General features: G+C 49.3%; 1 protein-coding gene across 1 annotated transcript in view; it reads left to right on the top strand.

Annotated features, from left to right (window-relative positions):
• Positions 1-18,833, top strand: part of LOC140389480 (uncharacterized) — a 147,138-nt gene that overhangs the window by 90,846 nt on the left and 37,459 nt on the right. The window contains exon 2 of the mRNA XM_072473611.1: positions 16,003-16,204. Within this exon, the coding sequence (XP_072329712.1) occupies positions 16,028-16,204 (177 nt within the window). The 5' untranslated portion in view covers positions 16,003-16,027. The remainder of the gene's footprint in view (positions 1-16,002; positions 16,205-18,833) is intronic.

Genomic DNA, 18,833 nt, shown 5'->3' on the forward strand with positions numbered 1-18,833 from the left:
ATAAAGGAGCGCAAGAAAGAGTGAGAGTGAGAGCAGAACTAGAAGGATAAAGGAGCGCAAGTAAAAGCGAGCGTGAGAGTGGAGTTTGAATGATAGAGGAGCAGAGGAAAGAGTGAGAGTGAGAGCGGAGCTGGAAGGTTAAAGGAGCACAAGAAAGAGTGAGAGTGAGAGCGGAGCTGGAAGGTTAAAGGAGCACAAGAAAGAGTGAGAGTGAGAGCGGAGCCGGAAGGTTAAAGGAGCGGAAGAAAGAGTGAGAGTGAGAGTGGAGCTGGAATGATAAAGGAGCAGACGAAAGAGTGAGAGTGAGAGTGGAGCTCGAAGGATAAAGGAGCGCAAGAAAGAGCGAGAGTGAGAGCAGAACTGGAAGGATAAAGGAGCACAGGAAAGAGCGAGAGTGAGAGCAGAGCTGGAGGATACGGAGCGCAAGAAAGAGCGAGACTGAGAGCAGAACTGTAAGGATAAAGGAGCGCAAGAAAGAGCGAGAGTGAGAGCAGAGCTGGAAGGTTAAAGGAGCGCATGAAAGAGCGAGAGTGAGAGCAGAACTGGAAGGATAATGGAGCACAAGAAAGAGCGAGAGTGAGAGCAGAGCTGGAGGATAAAGGAGCGCAAGAAAGAGCGAGACTGAGAGCAGTGCTGGAGGATAAAGGAGCGCAAGAAAGAGCGAGAGTGAGAGCGGAGCAGGAGGATAAAGGAGCGCAAGAAAGAGCGAGAGGGAGAGCAGAGCTGGAGTATAAAGGAGCGCAAGAAAGAGTGAGACTGAGAGCAGAACTGTAAGGATAAAGGAGCGCAAGAAAGAGCGAGAGTGAGAGCAGAACTGGAAGGATAAAGGAGCACAAGAAAGAGCGAGAGTGAGAGCAGAGCTGGAGGAAAAAGGAGCGCAAGAAAGAGCGAGAGTGAGAGCAGAGCTGGAGTATAAAGGAGCGCAAGAAAGAGTGAGACTGAGAGCAGAACTGTAAGGATAAAGGAGCGCAAGAAAGAGCGAGAGAGAGCAGAGCTGGAAGTTTAAAGGACCGCAAGAAAGAGCGAGAGTGAGAGCAGAACTGGAAGGATAAAGGAGCACAAGAAAGAGCGAGACTGAGAGCAGTGCTGGAGGATAAAGGAGCGCAAGAACGAGCGAGAGTGAGAGCGGAGCAGGAGGATAAAGGAGCGCAAGAAAGATCGAGAGTGAGAGCAGAACTGGAGGATAAAGGAGCGCAAGAAAGAGCGAGACTGACAGCAAAACTGGAAGGATAAAGGAGCGCAAGAAAGAGCGAGAGTGAGAGCAAAGCTGGAAGGATAAAGGAGCGCAAGAAAGAGTGAGAGTGACAGCAGAACTAGAAGGATAAAGGAGCGCAAGTAAGAGCGAGCGTGAGAGTGGAGTTGGAATGATAGAGGAGCAGAGGAAAGAGTGAGAGTGAGAGCAGAACTGGAAGGTTAAAGGAGCACAAGAAAGAGTGAGAGTGAGAGCGGAGCTGGAAGGTTAAAGGAGCACAAGAAAGAGCGAGAGTGAGAGCAGAGCTGGAAGGTTAAAGGAGCGCAAGAAAGAGCAAGAGTGAGAGCAGAACTGGAAGGATAAAGGAGCACAAGAAAGAGCGAGAGTGAGAGCAGAGCTGGAGGATAAAGGAGCACAAGAAAGAGCGAGAGTGAGAGCAGAGCTGGAGGATAAAGGAGCGCAAGAAAGAGCGAGTGTGAGAGCGGAGCAGGAGGATAAAGGAGCGCAAGAAAGAGCGAGAGTGAGAGCAGAACTGGAGGATAAAGGAGCGCAAGAAAGAGCGAGACTGACAGCAAAACTGGAAGGATAAAGGAGCGCAAGAAAGAGCGAGAGTGAGAGCAAAGCTGGAAGGATAAAGGAGCGCAAGAAACAGTGAGAGTGACTGCAGAACTAGAAGGATAGAGGAGTGCAAGAAAGAGCGAGAGTGATAGCAGAGCTGGAGGATAAAGGAGCGCAAGAAAGAGCGAGACTGAGAGCAGAACTGGAAGGATAAAGGAGCGCAAGAAAGAGCGAGAGTGAGAGCAGAGCTGGTAGGTTAAAGGAGCGCAAGAAAGAGCGAGAGTGAGAGCAGAACTGGAAGGATAAAGGAGCACAAGAAAGAGCGAGAGTGAGAGCAGAGCTGGAAGATAAAGGAGCGCAAGAAAGAGCAAGACTGAGAGCAGTGCTGGAGGATAAAGGAGCGCAAGAAAGTGCGAGAGTGAGAGCGGAGCAGGAGGATAAAGTAGCGTAAGAAAGAGTGAGAGTGAGAGCAGAACTGGAGGATAAAGGAGCGCAAGATTTTGGATTTTTTGGATTTCGGCGGCAGCGGTGTGCAGGGGCCTTCTGGGAGGTGAGTAGCGACTTTAAAGCCACTTACCTTTACAGGAGCAACCCTTTGGATTTCGGCGGCAGCGGTGCGCAGGGGCCTTCTGGGAGGTGCGTAGCGACTTTAAAACCACTCACCTTTACAGGAGCAGCCCTTTTGATTTCGGTGGCAGCGGTGCGCAGGGGCCTTCTGGGAGGTGAGTAGCGACTTTAAAACCACTTACCTTTACAGGAGCAGCCCTTTGGATTTCGGCGGCAGCGGTGCGCAGGGGCCTTCTGTGAGGTGAGTAGCGACTTAAAACCACTTACCTTTACAGGAGCAGCCCTTTGGATTTCGGCGGCAGCGGTGCGCAGGGGCCTTCTGGGAGGTGAGTAGCGACTTTAAAACCACTTACCTTTACAGGAGCAGCCCTTTGGATTTTGGCGGCAGCAGTGCGCAGGGGCCTTCTGGGAGGTGAGTAGCGACTTTAAAACCACTTACCTGGTCCCGTGTCTGTTCTTCTTTCCTGTTTTATTTGTTTTTATATAAGGCGGGAACCGGAAGTTCGACCCGCGGACCTCTGGGAAGTCCCCCCCCCAACCAATAAATTCTGGTGGAGAGGAAACCCGAGACACTACACGTGTAGTGTCTCCCACCCGCCCTCCTCCTCTAACCTAATAATAAGACCCATTGGTGTGAGGTAAGTGCCATATTATATTATTATTATATTATATTATTAGCATTGTGCAGGTCAAGGTTCGGAGGTGGAGGAGCAGTCTCTGTCAGCGAGAGAACCTGAGAACATCTAAGACACTCAGAAGGTAAGAAGGTAAGTAAGTGGTTTTTACTTATTTTTACTTTTATACCTTTTTTCAAATTGTGTGTGTCGGGGGAAAACTGAAGTGACATCACAGAAAAGCTGTGGCCAGAGTGGCTAGTATTTGGTAACTAATTAAACATAATAACTTAATGATAATTTAGATGGATATCTAAGCCAGAGATCGGAGAGTACTATACTTAGCTATCGCATTTCTATTAGAAATCTAGTGCTAGGAAACAGATAGTTGACAGTAACTTTGAATTTTTTTTTTTAAATATTAAAAAAAAAAGACAAATTTTATTTTTAATTTTAATTAATTGACACAATGTCAGTTAGAGGGGTGCTGTGCTCTGACTGTGAGATGTGGCAGGTCCGGGAGGCTTCCAGCGTCCCGGATGGCTTCATCTGCAGAAAGTGCACCCAACTGGAGCTCCTCACAGACCGCATGGTTCGGTTGGAGCAGCAATTGGATGCACTTAGGAGCATGCAGGTGGCGGAAAGCGTCATAGATCGCAGTTATGTAAATGTGGTCACACCCAAGGTGCAGGCAGAGAAATGGGTGACCACCAGAAAGGGCAGGCAGTCAGTGCAGGAATCCCCTGTGGTTGTCCCCCTCTCGAACAGATATACCCCTTTGGATACTGTCGGGGGGGATAGCCTATCAGGGGAAAACAGCAGCAGCCAGAGCAGTGGCACCACAGCTGGCTCTGATGTTCAGAAGGGAGGGTCAAAGCGCAGAAGAGTAATAGTAATAGGGGACTCTATAGTCAGGGGCACAGATAGGCGCTTCTGTGGATGTGAAAGAGATTCCAGGATGGTATGTTGCCTCCCTGGTGCCAGGGTCCAGGATGTCTCCGAACGGGTAGAGGGCATCCTGAAGGGGGAGGGCAAACAGGCAGAGGTCGTTGTACATATTGGTACTAACGACATAGGCAGGAAGGGGGATGAGGTCCTGCAGCAGGAGTTCAGGGAGCTAGGCAGAAAGTTAAAAGACAGGACCTCGAGGGTTGTAATCTCAGGATTACTCCCTGTGCCACGTGCCAGTGAGGCTAGAAATAGGAAGATAGAGCAGCTAAACACGTGGCTAAACAGCTGGTGTAGGAGGGAGGGTTTCCATTATCTGGACCACTGGGAGCTCTTCCGGGGCAGGTGTAACCTGTATAAGAAGGACGGGTTGCATCTAAACCGGAGAGGCATAAATATCCTGGCCGCGAGGTTTGCTAGTGTCACAAGGGAGGGTTTAAACTAGTATGGCAGGGGGGTGGGCACGGGAGCAATAGGTCAGAAGGTGAGAGCATTGAGGGAGAACTAGGGAATAGGGACAGTGTGGCTCTGAGGCAGAGCAGACAGGGAGAGGTTGCTGAACACAGCGGGTCTGGTGGCCTGAAGTGCATATGTTTTAATGCAAGGAGCATTACGGGTAAGGCAGATGAACTTAGAGCTTGGATTAGTACTTGGAACTATGATGTTGTTGCCATTACAGAGACCTGGTTGAGGGAAGGGCAGGATTGGCAGCTAAACGTTCCAGGATTTAGATGTTTCAGGCGGGATAGAGGGGGATGTAAAAGGGGAGGTGGAGTTGCGCTACTTGTTCGGGAGAATATCACAGCTGTACTGCGAGAGGACACCTCAGAGGGCAGTGAGGCTATATGGGTAGAGATCAGGAATAAGAAGGGTGCAGTCACAATGTTGGGGGTATACTACAGGCCTCCCAACAGCCAGCGGGAGGTAGAGGAGCAGATAGGTAGACAGATTTTGGAAAAGAGTAAAAACAACAGGGTTGTGGTGATGGGAGACTTCAACTTCCCCAATATTGACTGGGACTCACTTAGTGCCAGGGGCTTAGACGGGGCGGAGTTTGTAAGGAGCATCCAGGAGGGCTTCTTAAAACAATATGTAAACAGTCCAACTAGGGAAGGGGCGGTACTGGACCTGGTATTGGGGAATGAGCCCGGCCAGGTGGTAGATGTTTCAGTAGGGGAGCATTTCGGTAACAGTGACCACAATTCAGTAAGTTTTAAAGTACTGGTGGACAAGGATAAGAGTGGTCCGAGGATGAATGTGCTAAATTGGGGGAAGGCTAATTATAATAATATTAGGCGGGAACTGAAGAACATAGATTGGGGGCGGATGTTTGAGGGCAAATCAACATCTGACATGTGGGAGGCTTTCAAGTGGCAGTTGAAAGGAATACAGGACCGGCATGTTCCTGTGAGGAAGAAAGATAAATACGGCAATTTTCGGGAACCTTGGATGACGAGTGATATTGTAGGCCTCGTCAAAAAGAAAAAGGAGGCATTTGTCAGGGCTAAAAGGCTGGGAACAGACGAAGCCTGCGTGGAATAGAAGGAAAGTAGGAAGGAACTTAAGCAAGGAGTCAGGAGGGCTAGAAGGGGCCACGAAAAGTCATTGGCAAATAGGGTTAAGGAAAATCCCAAGGCTTTTTACACGTACATAAAAAGCAAGAGGGTAGCCAGGGAAAGGGTTGGCCCACTGAAGGATAGGCAAGGGAATCTATGTGTGGAGCCAGAGGAAATGGGCGAGGTACTAAATGAATACTTTGCATCAGTATTCACCAAAGAGAAGGAATTGGTAGATGTTGAGTCTGGAGAAGGGGGTGTAGATAGCCTGGGTCACATTGTGATCCAAAAAGACGAGGTGTTGGGTGTCTTAAAAAATATTAAGGTAGATAAGTCCCCAGGGCCTGATGGGATCTACCCCAGAATACTGAAGGAGGCTGGAGAGGAAATTGCTGAGGCCTTGACAGAAATCTTTGGATCCTCGCTGTCTTCAGGGGATGTCCCGGAGGACTGGAGAATAGCCAATGTTGTTCCTCTGTTTAAGAAGGGTAGCAAGGATAATCCCGGGAACTACAGGCCGGTGAGCCTTACTTCAGTGGTAGGGAAATTACTGGAGAGAATTCTTCGAGATAGGATCTACTCCCATTTGGAAGCAAATGGACGTATTAGTGAGAGGCAGCATGGTTTTGTGAAGGGGAGGTCGTGTCTCACTAAATTGATAGAGTTTTTCGAGGAGGTCACTAAGATGATTGATGCAGGTAGGGCAGTAGATGTTGTCTATATGGACTTCAGTAAGGCCTTTGACAAGGTCCCTCATGGTAGACTAGTACAAAAGGTGAAGTCACACGGGATCAGGGGTGAGCTGGCAAGGTGGATACAGAACTGGCTAGGCCATAGAAGGCAGAGAGTAGCAATGGAGGGATGCTTTTCTAATTGGAGGGCTGTGACCAGTGGTGTTCCACAGGGATCAGTGCTGGGACCTTTGCTCTTTGTAGTATATATAAATGATTTGGAGGAAAATGTAACTGGTCTGATTAGTAAGTTTGCAGACGACACAAAGGTTGGTGGAATTGCGGATAGCGATGAGGACTGTCGGAGGATACAGCAGGATTTAGATTGTCTGGAGACTTGGGCGGAGAGATGGCAGATGGAGTTTAATCCGGACAAATGTGAGGTAATGCATTTTGGAAGGTCTAATGCAGGTAGGGAATATTCAGTGAATGGTAGAACCCTCAAGAGTATTGAAAGTCAAAGAGATCTAGGAGTACAGGTCCACAGGTCATTGAAAGGGGCAACAAAGGTAGTCAAGAAGGCATACGGCATGCTTGCCTTCATTGGCCGGGGCATTGAGTATAAGAATTGGCAAGTCATGTTGCAGCTGTATAGAACCTTAGTTAGGCCACACTTGGAGTATAGTGTTCAATTCTGGTTGCCACACTACCAGAAGGATGTGGAGGCTTTAGAGAGGGTGCAGAAGAGATTTACCAGAATGTTGCCTGGTATGGAGGGCATTAGCTATGAGGAGCGGATGAATAAACTCGGTTTGTTCTCACTGGAATGAAGGAGGTTGAGGGGAGACCTGATAGAGGTATACAAAATTATGAGGGGCATAGACAGAGTGGATAGTCAGAGGCTTTTCCCCAGGGTAGAGGGGTCAATTACTAGGGGGCATAGGTTTAAGGTGAGAGGGGCAAGGTTTAGAGTAGATGTACGAGGCAAGTTTTTTACGCAGAGGGTAGTGGGTGCCTGGAACTCGCTACCGGAGGAGGTAGTGGAAGCAGGGACGATAGGGACATTTAAGGGGCATCTTGACAAATATATGAATAGGATGGGAATAGAAGGATACGGACCCAGGAAGTGTAGAAGATTGTAGTTTATTCGGGCAGCATGGTCGGCACGGGCTTGGAGGGCCGAAGGGCCTGTTCCTGTGCTGTACATTTCTTTGTTCTTTGTTCTTTTGTTTAAGAAAGAGCGAGACTGACAGCAAAACTGGAAGGATAAAGGAGCGCAAGAAAGAGCGAGAGTGAGAGCAAAGCTGGAAGGATAAAGGAGCGCAAGAAAGAGTGAGAGTGACAGCAGAACTAGAAGGATAAAGGAGCGCAAGTAAGAGTGAGAGTGGAGCTGGAATGATAAAGGAGCAGAGGAAAGAGTGAGAGTGAGAGCGGAGCTGGAAGGTTAAAGGAGCACAAGAAGGAGTGAGAGTGAGAGCGGAGCTGGAAGGTTAAAGGAGCACAAGAAAGAGTGAGAGTGAGAGCGGAGCTGGAAGGTTAAAGGAGCACAAGAAAGAGTGAGAGTGAGAGCGGAGCTGGAAGGTTAAAGGAGCACAAGAAAGAGTGAGAGTGAGAGCGGAGCTGGAATGATAAAGGAGCACAAGAAAGAGTGAGAGTGAGAGCGGAGCTGGAAGGTTAAGGAGCACAAGAAAGAGTGAGAGTGAGAGCGGAGCCGGAAGGTTAAAGGAGCAGAAGAAAGAGTGAGAGTGGAGCTGGAATGATAAAGGAGCAGACGAAAGAGTGAGAGTGAGAGCAGAGCTGGAAGGATAAAGGAGCGCAAGAAAGAGCGAGAGTGAGAGTGGAGCCGGAATGATAAAGGAGCAGAAGAAAGAGTGAGAGTGAGAGTGGAGCTGGAAGGATAAAGGAGCGCAAGAAAGAGCAAGAGTGAGAGCAGAGCTGGAGGATAAAGGAGCGCAAGAAAGAGCGAGAGTGAGAGCAGAACTGGAAGGATAAAGGAGCACAAGAAAGAGCGAGAGTGAGAGCAGAGCTGGAGGATAAAGGAGCGCAAGAAAGAGTGAGACTGAGAGCTGTGCTGGAGGATAAAGGAGCGCAAGAAAGAGCGAGACTGACAGCAAAACTGGAAGGATAAAGGAGCGCAAGAAAGAGCGAGAGTGAGAGCAAAGCTGGAAGGATAAAGGAGCGCAAGAAAGAGCGAGACTGGCAGCAAAACTGGAAGGATAAAGGAGCGTAAGAAAGAGCGAGAGTGAGAGCAAAGCTGGAAGGATAAAGGAGCGCAAGAAAGAGTGAGAGTGACAGCAGAACTAGAAGGATAAAGGAGAGCAAGTAAGAGCGAGCATGAGAGTGGAGTTGGAATGATAAAGGAGCAGAGGAAAGAGTGAGAGTGAGAGCGGAGCTGGAAGGTTAAAGGAGCACAAGAAAGAGTGAGAGTGAGAGCGGAGCTGGAAGGTTAAAGGAGCACAAGAAAGAGTGAGAGTGAGAGCGGAGCCGGAAGGTTAAAGGAGCAGAAGAAAGAGTGAGAGTGAGAGTGGAGCTGGAATGATAAAGGAGCAGACGAAAGAGTGAGAGTGAGAGCAGAGCTGGAAGGATAAAGGAGCGCAAGAAAGAGCGAGAGTGAGAGTGGAGCTGGAATGATAAAGGAGCAGACGAAAGAGTGAGTGTGAGAGCGGAGCTGGAAGGTTAAAGGAACACAAGAAAGAGTGAGAATGAGAGTGGAGCTGGAAGGATAAAGGAGCGCAAGAAAGAGCGAGAGTGAGAGCAGAGCTGGAGGATAAAGGAGCGCAAGAAAGAGCGAGAGTGAGAGCAGAACTGGAAGGATAAAGGAGCACAAGAAAGAGCGAGAGTGAGAGCAGAGCTGGAGGATAAAGGAGCGCAAGAAAGAGTGAGACTGAGAGCTGTGCTGGAGGATAAAGGAGCGCAAGAAAGAGCGAGACTGACAGCAAAACTGGAAGGATAAAGGAGCGCAAGAAAGAGCGAGAGTGAGAGCAAAGCTGGAAGGATAAAGGAGCGCAAGAAAGAGTGAGACTGACAGCAAAACTGGAAGGATAAAGGAGCGCAAGAAAGAGCGAGAGTGAGAGCAAAGCTGGAAGGATAAAGGAGCGCAAGAAAGAGTGAGAGTGACAGCAGAACTAGAAGGATAAAGGAGAGCAAGTAAGAGCGAGCGTGAGAGTGGAGTTGGAATGATAAAGGAGCAGAGGAAAGAGTGAGAGTGAGAGCGGAGCTGGAAGGTTAAAGGAGCACAAGAAAGAGTGAGAGTGAGAGCGGAGCTGGAAGGTTAAAGGAGCACAAGAAAGAGTGAGAGTGAGAGCGGAGCCGGAAGGTTAAAGGAGCAGAAGAAAGAGTGAGAGTGGAGCTGGAATGATAAAGGAGCAGACGAAAGAGTGAGAGTGTGAGCGGAGCTGGAAGGTTAAAGGAACACAAGAAAGAGTGAGAGTGAAGCTGGAAGGATAAAGGAGCGCAAGAAAGAGCGAGAGTGAGAGCAGAGCTGGAGGATAAAGGAGCGCAAGAAAGAGCGAGAGTGAGAGCAGAACTGGAAGGATAAAGGAGCACAAGAAAGAGCGAGAGTGAGAGCAGAGCTGGAGGATAAAGGAGAGCAAGAAAGAGCGAGACTGAGAGCAGAACTGTAAGGATAAAGGAGCGCAAGAAAGAGCGAGAGTGAGAGCAGAGCTGGAACGTTAAAGGAGCGCAAGAAAGAGCGAGAGTGAGAGCAGAACTGGAAGGATAAAGGAGCACAAGAAAGAGCGAGAGTGAGAGCAGAGCTGGAGGATAAAGGAGCGCAAGAAAGAGTGAGACTGAGAGCTGTGCTGGAGGATAAAGGAGCGCAAGAAAGAGCGAGAGTGAGAGCGGAGCAGGAGGATAAAGGAGCGCAAGAAAGAGCGAGAGTGAGAGCAGAACTGGCAGATAAAGGAGCGCAAGAAAGAGTGAGACTGACAGCAAAACTGGAAGGATAAAGGAGCGCAAGAAAGAGCGAGAGTGAGAGCAAAGCTGGAAGGATAAAGGAGCGCAAGAAAGAGTGAGAGTGACAGCATAACTAGAAGGATAAAGGAGAGCAAGTAAGAGCGAGCGTGAGAGTGAAGTTGGAATGATAAAGGAGCAGAGGAAAGAGTGAGAGTGAGAGCGGAGCTGGAAGGTTAAAGGAACACAAGAAAGAGTGAGAGTGAGAGCGGAGCTGGAAGGTTAAAGGAGCACAAGAAAGAGTGAGTGTGAGAGCGGAGCTGGAAGGTTAAAGGAGCACAAGAAAGAGTGAGAGTGAGAGCGGAACCGGAAGGTTAAAGGAGCAGAAGAAAGAGTGAGAGTGAGAGTGAGAGTGGAGCTGGAATGATAAAGGAGCAGAGGAAAGAGTGAGAGTGAGAGCGGAGCTGGAAGGTTAAAGGAACACAAGAAAGAGTGAGAGTGAGAGCGGAGCTGGAATGTTAAAGGAGCACAAGAAAGAGTGAGAGTGAGAGCGGAGCTGTAAGGATAAAGGAGAGCAAGAAAGAGCGAGAGTGAGAGTGGAGCCGGAATGATAAAGGAGCAGAAGAAAGAGTGAGAGTGAGAGCGGAGCTGGAAGGTTAAAGGAACACAAGAAAGAGTGGGAGTGAGAGCGGAGCTGGAAGGATAAAGGAGCGCCAGAAAGAGCGATAGTGACAGCAGAGCTGGAAGGTTAAAGGAGCACAAGAAAGAGCGAGAGTGAGAGCAGAGCTGGAGGATAAAGGAGCGCAAGAAAGAGCGATAGTGACAGCAGAGCTGGAAGGATAAAGGAGCACAAAAAAGAGCGAGAGTGAGAGCAGAGCTGGAGCATAAAGGAGCACAAGAAAGAGTGAGAGCGGAGCTTGAAGGTTAAAGGAGCACAAGAAAGAGTAAGAGTGAGAGCGGAGCTGGAAGGTTAAAGGAGTACAAGAAAGAGCGAGAGTGAGAGCAGAGCTGGAAGGATAAAGGAGCGCAAGAAAGAGCGAGAGTGAGAGCGGAGCTGGAAGGTTAAAGGAGCACAAGAAAGAGTGAGAGTGAGAGCGGAGCTGGAAGGTTAAAGGAGCACAAGAAAGAGTGAGAGTGAGAGCGGAGCCGGAAGGTTAAAGGAGCAGAAGAAAGAGTGAGAGTGAGAGTGGAGGTGGAATGATAAAGGAACAGACAAAAGAGTGAGAGTGAGAGCGGAGCTGTAAGGATAAAGGAGCGCAAGAAAGAGCGAGAGTGAGAGCGGAGCTGGATGTGGTGAATGTATTCACCATAGTATAAACTGTCTGTTTAGTACTGTGGCCTATGGCCAGGAAATGGTCATACGATCTACTCTTTCTGCATAGTACTGTGGCCTATGACCAGGAAATAGTAATACGATCTACCGCCATGTATTGTACAGGAGCCCCGGTGGGCTCTGCCTCTGCCCCCCCCCCCCCCCCCCCCTCCCGGGGCTGTATATAGACCTGGCCACCTGTGGGCGGCATTCATTGTTATTGAACTCACAGGCAGGCAACTTCTCGGTTAATAAATCCTCTGTTCACTCGTTCTCATCGTCTTGCAGTGAATTGATGGTACAACAATTTATTAACCGACGACATCACTATGGAAGCCGCTTTAAAGCCTAATAACCTCAACCTCGAAGCACGAGCAACAGAAGCTAAGGAGACCTTCTCCCACTGGTTCCACTGTTTCGAGGCCTACCTTGACTCCTCTGAAACGCCTCCCTCCGACGCCCTCAAGCTGCGCCTCCTCCTCGCTCGTGTGAGCCATCAAATCTCCGTGATAATTGAGAAAGCCGACCCGTACGATGCGGCTGTTGCGACACTGAAGGAGCATTTTGTGAAGCCCGTAAATTAGGTGTTCGCACGGCACCTTCTCACTTACCCGCCGTCAACGCGCCGGGGAATCGCTGGACGAGTACCTGGAGAACCTGACCCTACTCGCCAGAAACTGCAATTACCAGGATGTGACGGCCGAGGAGCACATGAAGCTGCAGATCCGGGACACCTACGTGGCTGGGGTCCGGTCTAACTACGTCAGGCAGCGACTGCTGGAAAACGGGGCCACTGACCTGCAGGACATGGTAAAACGTGCCATCTCATTAGAGGTGGCCTGCCAGAGCCTCAGCGCGTTCACCGCAACCCAGCGAACCCCTCGTGGGCACCACCGATGCAGCCTCCACCAGACCCGACTACACCCCAGGCCTGTGCCGCGCGGCTGCCTGTTCAGCCCGGGGGTCCGCCGTGCTACTTCTGCGGTCAGGGCCAACACCCCCAGCAGCGTTGCCCAGCCTGCACCGCAACATGCAGCGACTGCGGCAAAAAGGGACATTTTGCCAGAGTCTGCCTGGCCCGACATAAAGCCCCGAAGCCTAAAGCGTACCAGGCATACCACCGACTCACAGGCCCACAGAACCCGCAATGTGGCTGTGTGTCGGCCGGGAACGCCCCCTTCAGACGCGTCATCCGCCTCGTGCAACTCGTGAGGGGGCACCACCTTTCACACAGCCCGACACGTGCGACTCATGGGGGCGGCCATCTTGGCCACCATCTTCAAAACCAACTGACACGTGCGACCGATGGGGGCGGCCATCTTGGTCATCATATTCAACTCAGCCCGACATGTGCGACTCGTGGGGGCTGCCATCTTGTGACTCTGATACCTCCGACCACGCAGACTACCCGCAGCTCGGCGCCGTCACCCTCGACCAGTCACAGCCAAAGCACCTGAAAAATTCAATGATGGTCATCCGGGTCAACGGGCACGAGACCCCCTGTCTTTTCGACTCCGGGAGCACAGAGAGCTTCGTCCACCCCGACACGGTAAGGCGCTGCTCCCGCCACATCTACCCCGCGTCCCAGACAATCTCCCTTGCTTCCAGATCCCATTCGGTGCAGATCCGGGGGTACTGTGTCACGAACCTCGCGATACAGGGCTCAGAGTACACCCAATTTAAACTGTATGTCCTCCCTGACCTCTGCGCCCTCCTCCTGCTTGGACTAGACTTCCAATGCAGTCACCGATGTCTGACCCTAAAGTTCTGACCCTTACACCCCCTCACAGTATGGAGCCTCATGAACCTTAAGGTCACCCCCTCCCCCCCGCACTTCGCTAACCTCACCCCCAAGTGTAAACCCGTCGCCACCAGGAGCAGACGGTTCAGTGCACAAGACATGACTTTTAGCAAGTCAGAAGTCCAGCAACTCTTGAGGGAGGAGGTCATCGAGGCCAGCAACAGCCCCTGGAGGGCACAAGTGGTAGTTGTCAGGACCGGGGAAAAGAATTGGATGGTTGTGGACTACAGCCAAACCATAAACCGATTCACGCAACTGGATGCGTACCCCCTCCCCCGCATTGCGGAGAGGGTCAACCAAATCGCGCAATACCGGGTTTTTTCCACGGTAGATCTGAAGTCAGCCTACTACCAGCTCCCAATCCGGCCAGAAGATCGCCACTACACGGCTTTTGAAGCAGCCGGCCGCTCTTCCACTTCCTCAGGGTCCCTTTCGGCCTGCCCACTTTTTAAAGCCACGATATTCCCCCTGACGGCTGAGGCCTGCTCGGCCTTCAGCCGCAACAATGCCGATATCACTAAGGCTGTAATGCACATGGTGGACGAGTCCGTCCCCTTCCAGGTAGAGAGTAATGCGTCAGACGTCGCCCTGGTTGCCACCCTCAACCCGGCGGGCAGGCCAGTAGCCTTCTTTTCCTGAACCCTCAATGCCGCCGAGATCCAATACTCCTCTGTCGAGAAGGAAGCTCAAGCCATCGTGGAAGCTGTGCAGCATTGGAGGCACTACCTAGCCGGTAGGATGTTCACCCTCGTCACCGACCAACGGTCGGTAGCCTTTATGTTTGACAACACAGAACGGGGCAAAATTTTAAATGACAAAATCTTGAGGTGGAGGATCGAACTCTCCAGCTACAATTACGATATCAAGTATCGTCCTGGGGAGCTCAACGAGCCCTCAGATGCCCTGTCCCGCGGCACATGCGCCAGCACGCAAGATGACCTACTTCGGGCTATCCACGATGACCTCTGTCACCCGAGGGTCACCCAGCTTACTCACTTTATTAAGGCCGCAACCTGCCCTACTCCACCGAGGAGGTCAGGGCCATGAAAAGGGACTGCCGTGTCTGCGCAGAGTGCAAATCGCACTTCTATCGGCCAGATAAGACTCATCTGGTAAAGGCCTCCCGGCCCTTTAAGCGCCTCAGTATTGACTTCAAAGGGCCCCTCCTGTCCACCGACCACTTCCTGACCGTCATTGACGAGTAGTCCCACTTCCCCTTCGCTGTCCCTTATCCCAACATGACCTCGGCCACTGTTATAAAGGCACTGCACAGCATCTTCACCCTGTTCGGTTTCCCTGCATACATCCACTGTGTCGGGGTACATCGTTTATGAGCGATGAGCTGCGTCAGTACCTGCTCAGTAAGGGCATCGCCTCGAGCAGGACTATGAGCTACAACCCGCAGGGAAACGGGCAGGTGGAGAGGGAGAACGCGGCGGTATGGAAGGCCGTTCTTCTTGCCCTCCGGTCTAGAAGTCTCCTGATTCCCTGCTGGCAGGAGGTCAAGCCTCTGTTCACTCGTTCTCATCATCTTGCAGTGAATTGATGGTACAACAGTGGAGCTGGAAGGTTAAAGGAGCACAAGAAAGAGCGAGAGTGAGGGTGGAGCTGGAAGTATAAAAGTGCGCAAGAAAGAGCGAGAGTGAGAACAGAACTGGAAGGAGAAAGGAGCACGTGAAAGGAAGAGAGTGAGAGCGGAGCTGGAAGGTTAAAGGAGCACAAGAAAGAGTGATAGTGTGAGTGGAGCTGGAAGTATAAAAGAGTGCAAAAAAGAGCGAGGGTGAGAGAGGAGCCAGGAAATATAATTACATGGAAAAGAGCGAGACCAAGATGGAAGCAATTGGTTGGTGAGTATTTTATTTGTTTTCCTCATTTATTTTTAAACACTTTTCCAGTGTATTGGTAGCTGTAACATATTCTTCATAATAAAGTTTTTGTAACAGCAGTGGTAAAGATTATCTGGATGCATTAATTAAAATAAATAAAGATAAAATAAATTAATAAAATAAATACCTGAAGCACATATCTGTTTAAATGTATAACTTTTGGTTGTAGCTGGTATTAGCTTTGTGAAGCAGAATAAATTGTAATATATGTAAGGTAAGTAAATATTTATTTTGTTTTGCCTGTGTGAGTTAATGACTGTTCTATTAATATATGAATGATTTAGCATTTTCTGTATCTCAATTTGAAATGTTTGGTGTGCATTAAATGTATTTACCCTTTTGCATGGGGTATTGGTTAGCGCACAAGCCTGATTTCAATCTTGTGGCCCACTGAGATGAAGGAGGGCCACTCATGCGGCCCACTCACTAGCCTAGGTTGCCCATCTATGTCCTAGAGAGATACCAAAGAGATGAGTTGGTGATTTGTTCTGTAAATAGTTTACATTGAATCCTCCGAGCACATGAACATTCATTATGCAGCATTGGTTACGCTTTCTGTTTATGTTAGTCTCCAGGGCAGAGTGATTGTAAAATCTTGTCATGTGGCACAGCAGTTGCCTTGTGAATGTTAATAGTAGCCCTGTGGAAAAGTGGCATCATGTTTTACTGGGACACCATGGCTAGATGTTCTGAAAAAGCAGGAAATTAAGTTGAAGGACAAAGAAATCAAGGCACGGCAAAAGGGAAGGATTTATTTTAGTAATTGCTCCCCTTTTAATTTGCAATGCTCCCTGTACATTAATTCTGTCTGCTTTAACTGCTATGAACACTTTATCAGGATTGGTTTCACTCAACACATTAACCTCAGGCAGTTTCATGGTATTCATTACACCTGTCACTTTGAAGTGGTTTCTAGGAGGCATTTTAATTTCAAACAAATAAAATACTCTCGGGAGTTAGGTAGCTGAGACAAACAGTAAGTTGCTTCTCTTGTGTCACTTTACAGTAAAGTCTTGGGAAGAACAAGAAAGATGGGGAAACTGAAGAAAAAGAAGGATAAGAAGGGGAAGAAACAAAACGTTTCAGTCATCATTCAGAAGTTTTTGAAAAGTTACGAGCGACAGTGTGGTCAGACTTTCAGCACAGTCAGCTCAACGCTCGTACAAAACCTGCATAAGTGCATCGAAAATGAAGAAATCCTAACAAAGGTAACCTGTTTATTTATCGTTATTAGCCTGGAAACTCCAGGGGCTCCAATATGCTTTGCTAGTTTCTGGTTGCAGTTGTGATGTACAAAGCAGTTTAACATTGTTTTGACCAAGAGTCATCCAGACTCGAAACATTAGTTCCCTTCTCTCTCCACAGATGCTGTCCGACCTGCTGAGATTGTCCAGTATTTTCTGTTTTTGTTTCAGATTCTAGCATCCGCCGTAATTTGCTTTCATCTTAAGATTGTTTGATTAAAATTGAAGTAAAACGTAAAATGTTGGAAACAGGCAGCACCTGCAGGGAAAGTAAAATGGTCAAAGTTTCAAATATTGTGACCCTTTCTCAGAAGAATGGCCATAAAATCTGACGGTCTGGATTTTTCTTTTGGAGACAGGTATTACGGTCCCAGGCCAGACCCCACCAGTGGCTTGGATCCAGGTCCAAAACCCTAATATTTGAGTTTATTTTAAGACTGTGCAAAAGTAATGACTTGCTCCAGGAGTGATTGCAAGAATAAAATAGGGCCTTGGTATTTCTAAAACAAAACTTTATTCGGGATACAATATTAAACTTTTAACTTCACACAAAAAGTGCAGCTGACAATTACCCCTTAATGCTACTTTAGGGGCTGGTTTAGCACAGAGCTAAATCGCAGGCTTTGAAAGCAGACCAAGGCAGGCCAGCAGCACGGTTCAATTCCCGTACCAGCCTCCCCGAACAGGCGCCGGAATGTGGCGACTAGGGGCTTTTCACAGTAACTTCATTTGAAGCCTACTTGTGACAATAAGTGATTTTCATTTCATTTTCATTTCATTTCATTACAGTTTCCCATTAACAACAAGAAAAAAAACATAGAGCTTTTAATCAGCTTAAAATTAGCAGAACGTAGAGTAATACTTGCTTCATAAAACATACTTGACTTCGGTTAGGACATCTTCAGACTCTGGCTGAATATCTTCAACTAGCAGCTTCAACGAGGTTGGTTAAGCCTCTTCCTTGTCTTCAGACAAGATTGTCCTGCTTTAAAATATTACTGCTCTTCTAACTATTCTACTTAGAAAGATTTGTGGACTCAAGTGAGGCAGATCAGAACTTGGATCCTCTCTCTCTGTCAATGATTCTCCAAACTCACTGCCTCTCTGCCTCGTCTCTCCAGCTGAAAAACATTGGGCGGGATTCTCCGTTGCCTGATGCCGAAATCGGGAACGGCGATCGGGCGAAGAATGGCTCCCAACCTCAAAATCACGGCAGGTGGCAGTTTGACACCGGGTTGCGATGCTCCGCCCCCTCCAAATCGGCATCATCGAGAAATGCGGCGCGCACAGTCACAACTCCGCTTGAATATCATTATCGGGCCCACCCGCGATGCTCGGCCTCCGATGGGCCGAGTTCCCGATGACGCGGGCCACGTGTCGTCTCAGCAGTTGTGAGCCTGGCGTGGCGGCTGCGGAGAGTGAGAGCGAGGGCGTACAGCGCCATCATACTCCAATGAGAGCCATGTTGCTGGCTGGGGGGAGTTGTGGGGGGTTGGCGAGGAGGTGGACTGTGGGGTTGGGGTGGACGGGTACATGATCTAGCACAACCATCTTTTCCGGCACAAACAGTGCATGTGTGTGTGGGGGGGGTGTAGGTGTACGCGCGGCTGCAGCTTGTCAGCCCTGTACATGTCCAGCACGGACCCGGCGATTCTCCAATTCTTTTTTGCGCGTTCCACAGGTGTTTAACGCAGCAGAATTGGTGTGGGTTTGCCGCCGATGTTTCCGTCGTGAAACACCATCAATCCTCCGTTAGTGTCAGCACTTAGACGCAGGGACGGAGAATCCAGCCCCTCATCTCTGCAGGCTGCAAAAGCACGGTAACTCCCCAGGGACCTCCCCAATCATTATTCTGGTCAATTTCACCTGCTATTTACAAGAAGCAAAACAAAATCCCTTTTAAAATACATGAACATTGCAGCCAAACACCCTATAACCCCTGGCTTTTAACAGTTAATTTGTCCCAAATTTTCCAAAAATCCTCCAATCGTCACACAGGAAATGGGAGTTGGGACTTATTCTGGATTCTGAACCTACACCCTGAGGGGCAAGAGTCACTCTTTTGGATTTTGACCAGGGCGCCCCCCCCCCCCCCTTTAATTGGCAACAAGACTGGTTCTCTGACCAATTAAGTGGCAGGCGGGCTTTCCAAGACGGAGGGCCAATCAAACCAGCAAGTAGCTTGAAATAGAGGATAAGTAAGAGGGCACTTTAACAAGGAGGCTGCGGTGTTGCCTTCTCACCACCATGTTTAAAAAGTGTAATCAAAAGCAGGAAAGGCAGCCAGTGTATGGAAGGGGGTGGGGGATCTGGGGGTGGTGAATTCCTCTGCAGGCAGCCTTTGGGACACGGCCAACATTTTCAGGTCCTGTCTACCTTCGTTGTGATCTTAGCAGGTCCCAGAAATGCTTTCTGAATTGTTTACTTTCTTTGCTTTGTGACAGAATCTGCCTGACCTGCTGAGCGTTCCCAGTATTAAGATTGGGCGCATCTTTCGTTGGCAACGGGATTCTGCATTCCCGCCGCTTGTCAATGGGATTTTACATTGAAACCACACCATGCCGCCGGGAAACCCACGGGCTGAGTGCCCTGC

Source organism: Scyliorhinus torazame, chromosome 14 (genome assembly GCF_047496885.1).
Source record: "Scyliorhinus torazame isolate Kashiwa2021f chromosome 14, sScyTor2.1, whole genome shotgun sequence".
NCBI classification, from domain to species: Eukaryota; Metazoa; Chordata; class Chondrichthyes; order Carcharhiniformes; family Scyliorhinidae; genus Scyliorhinus; species Scyliorhinus torazame.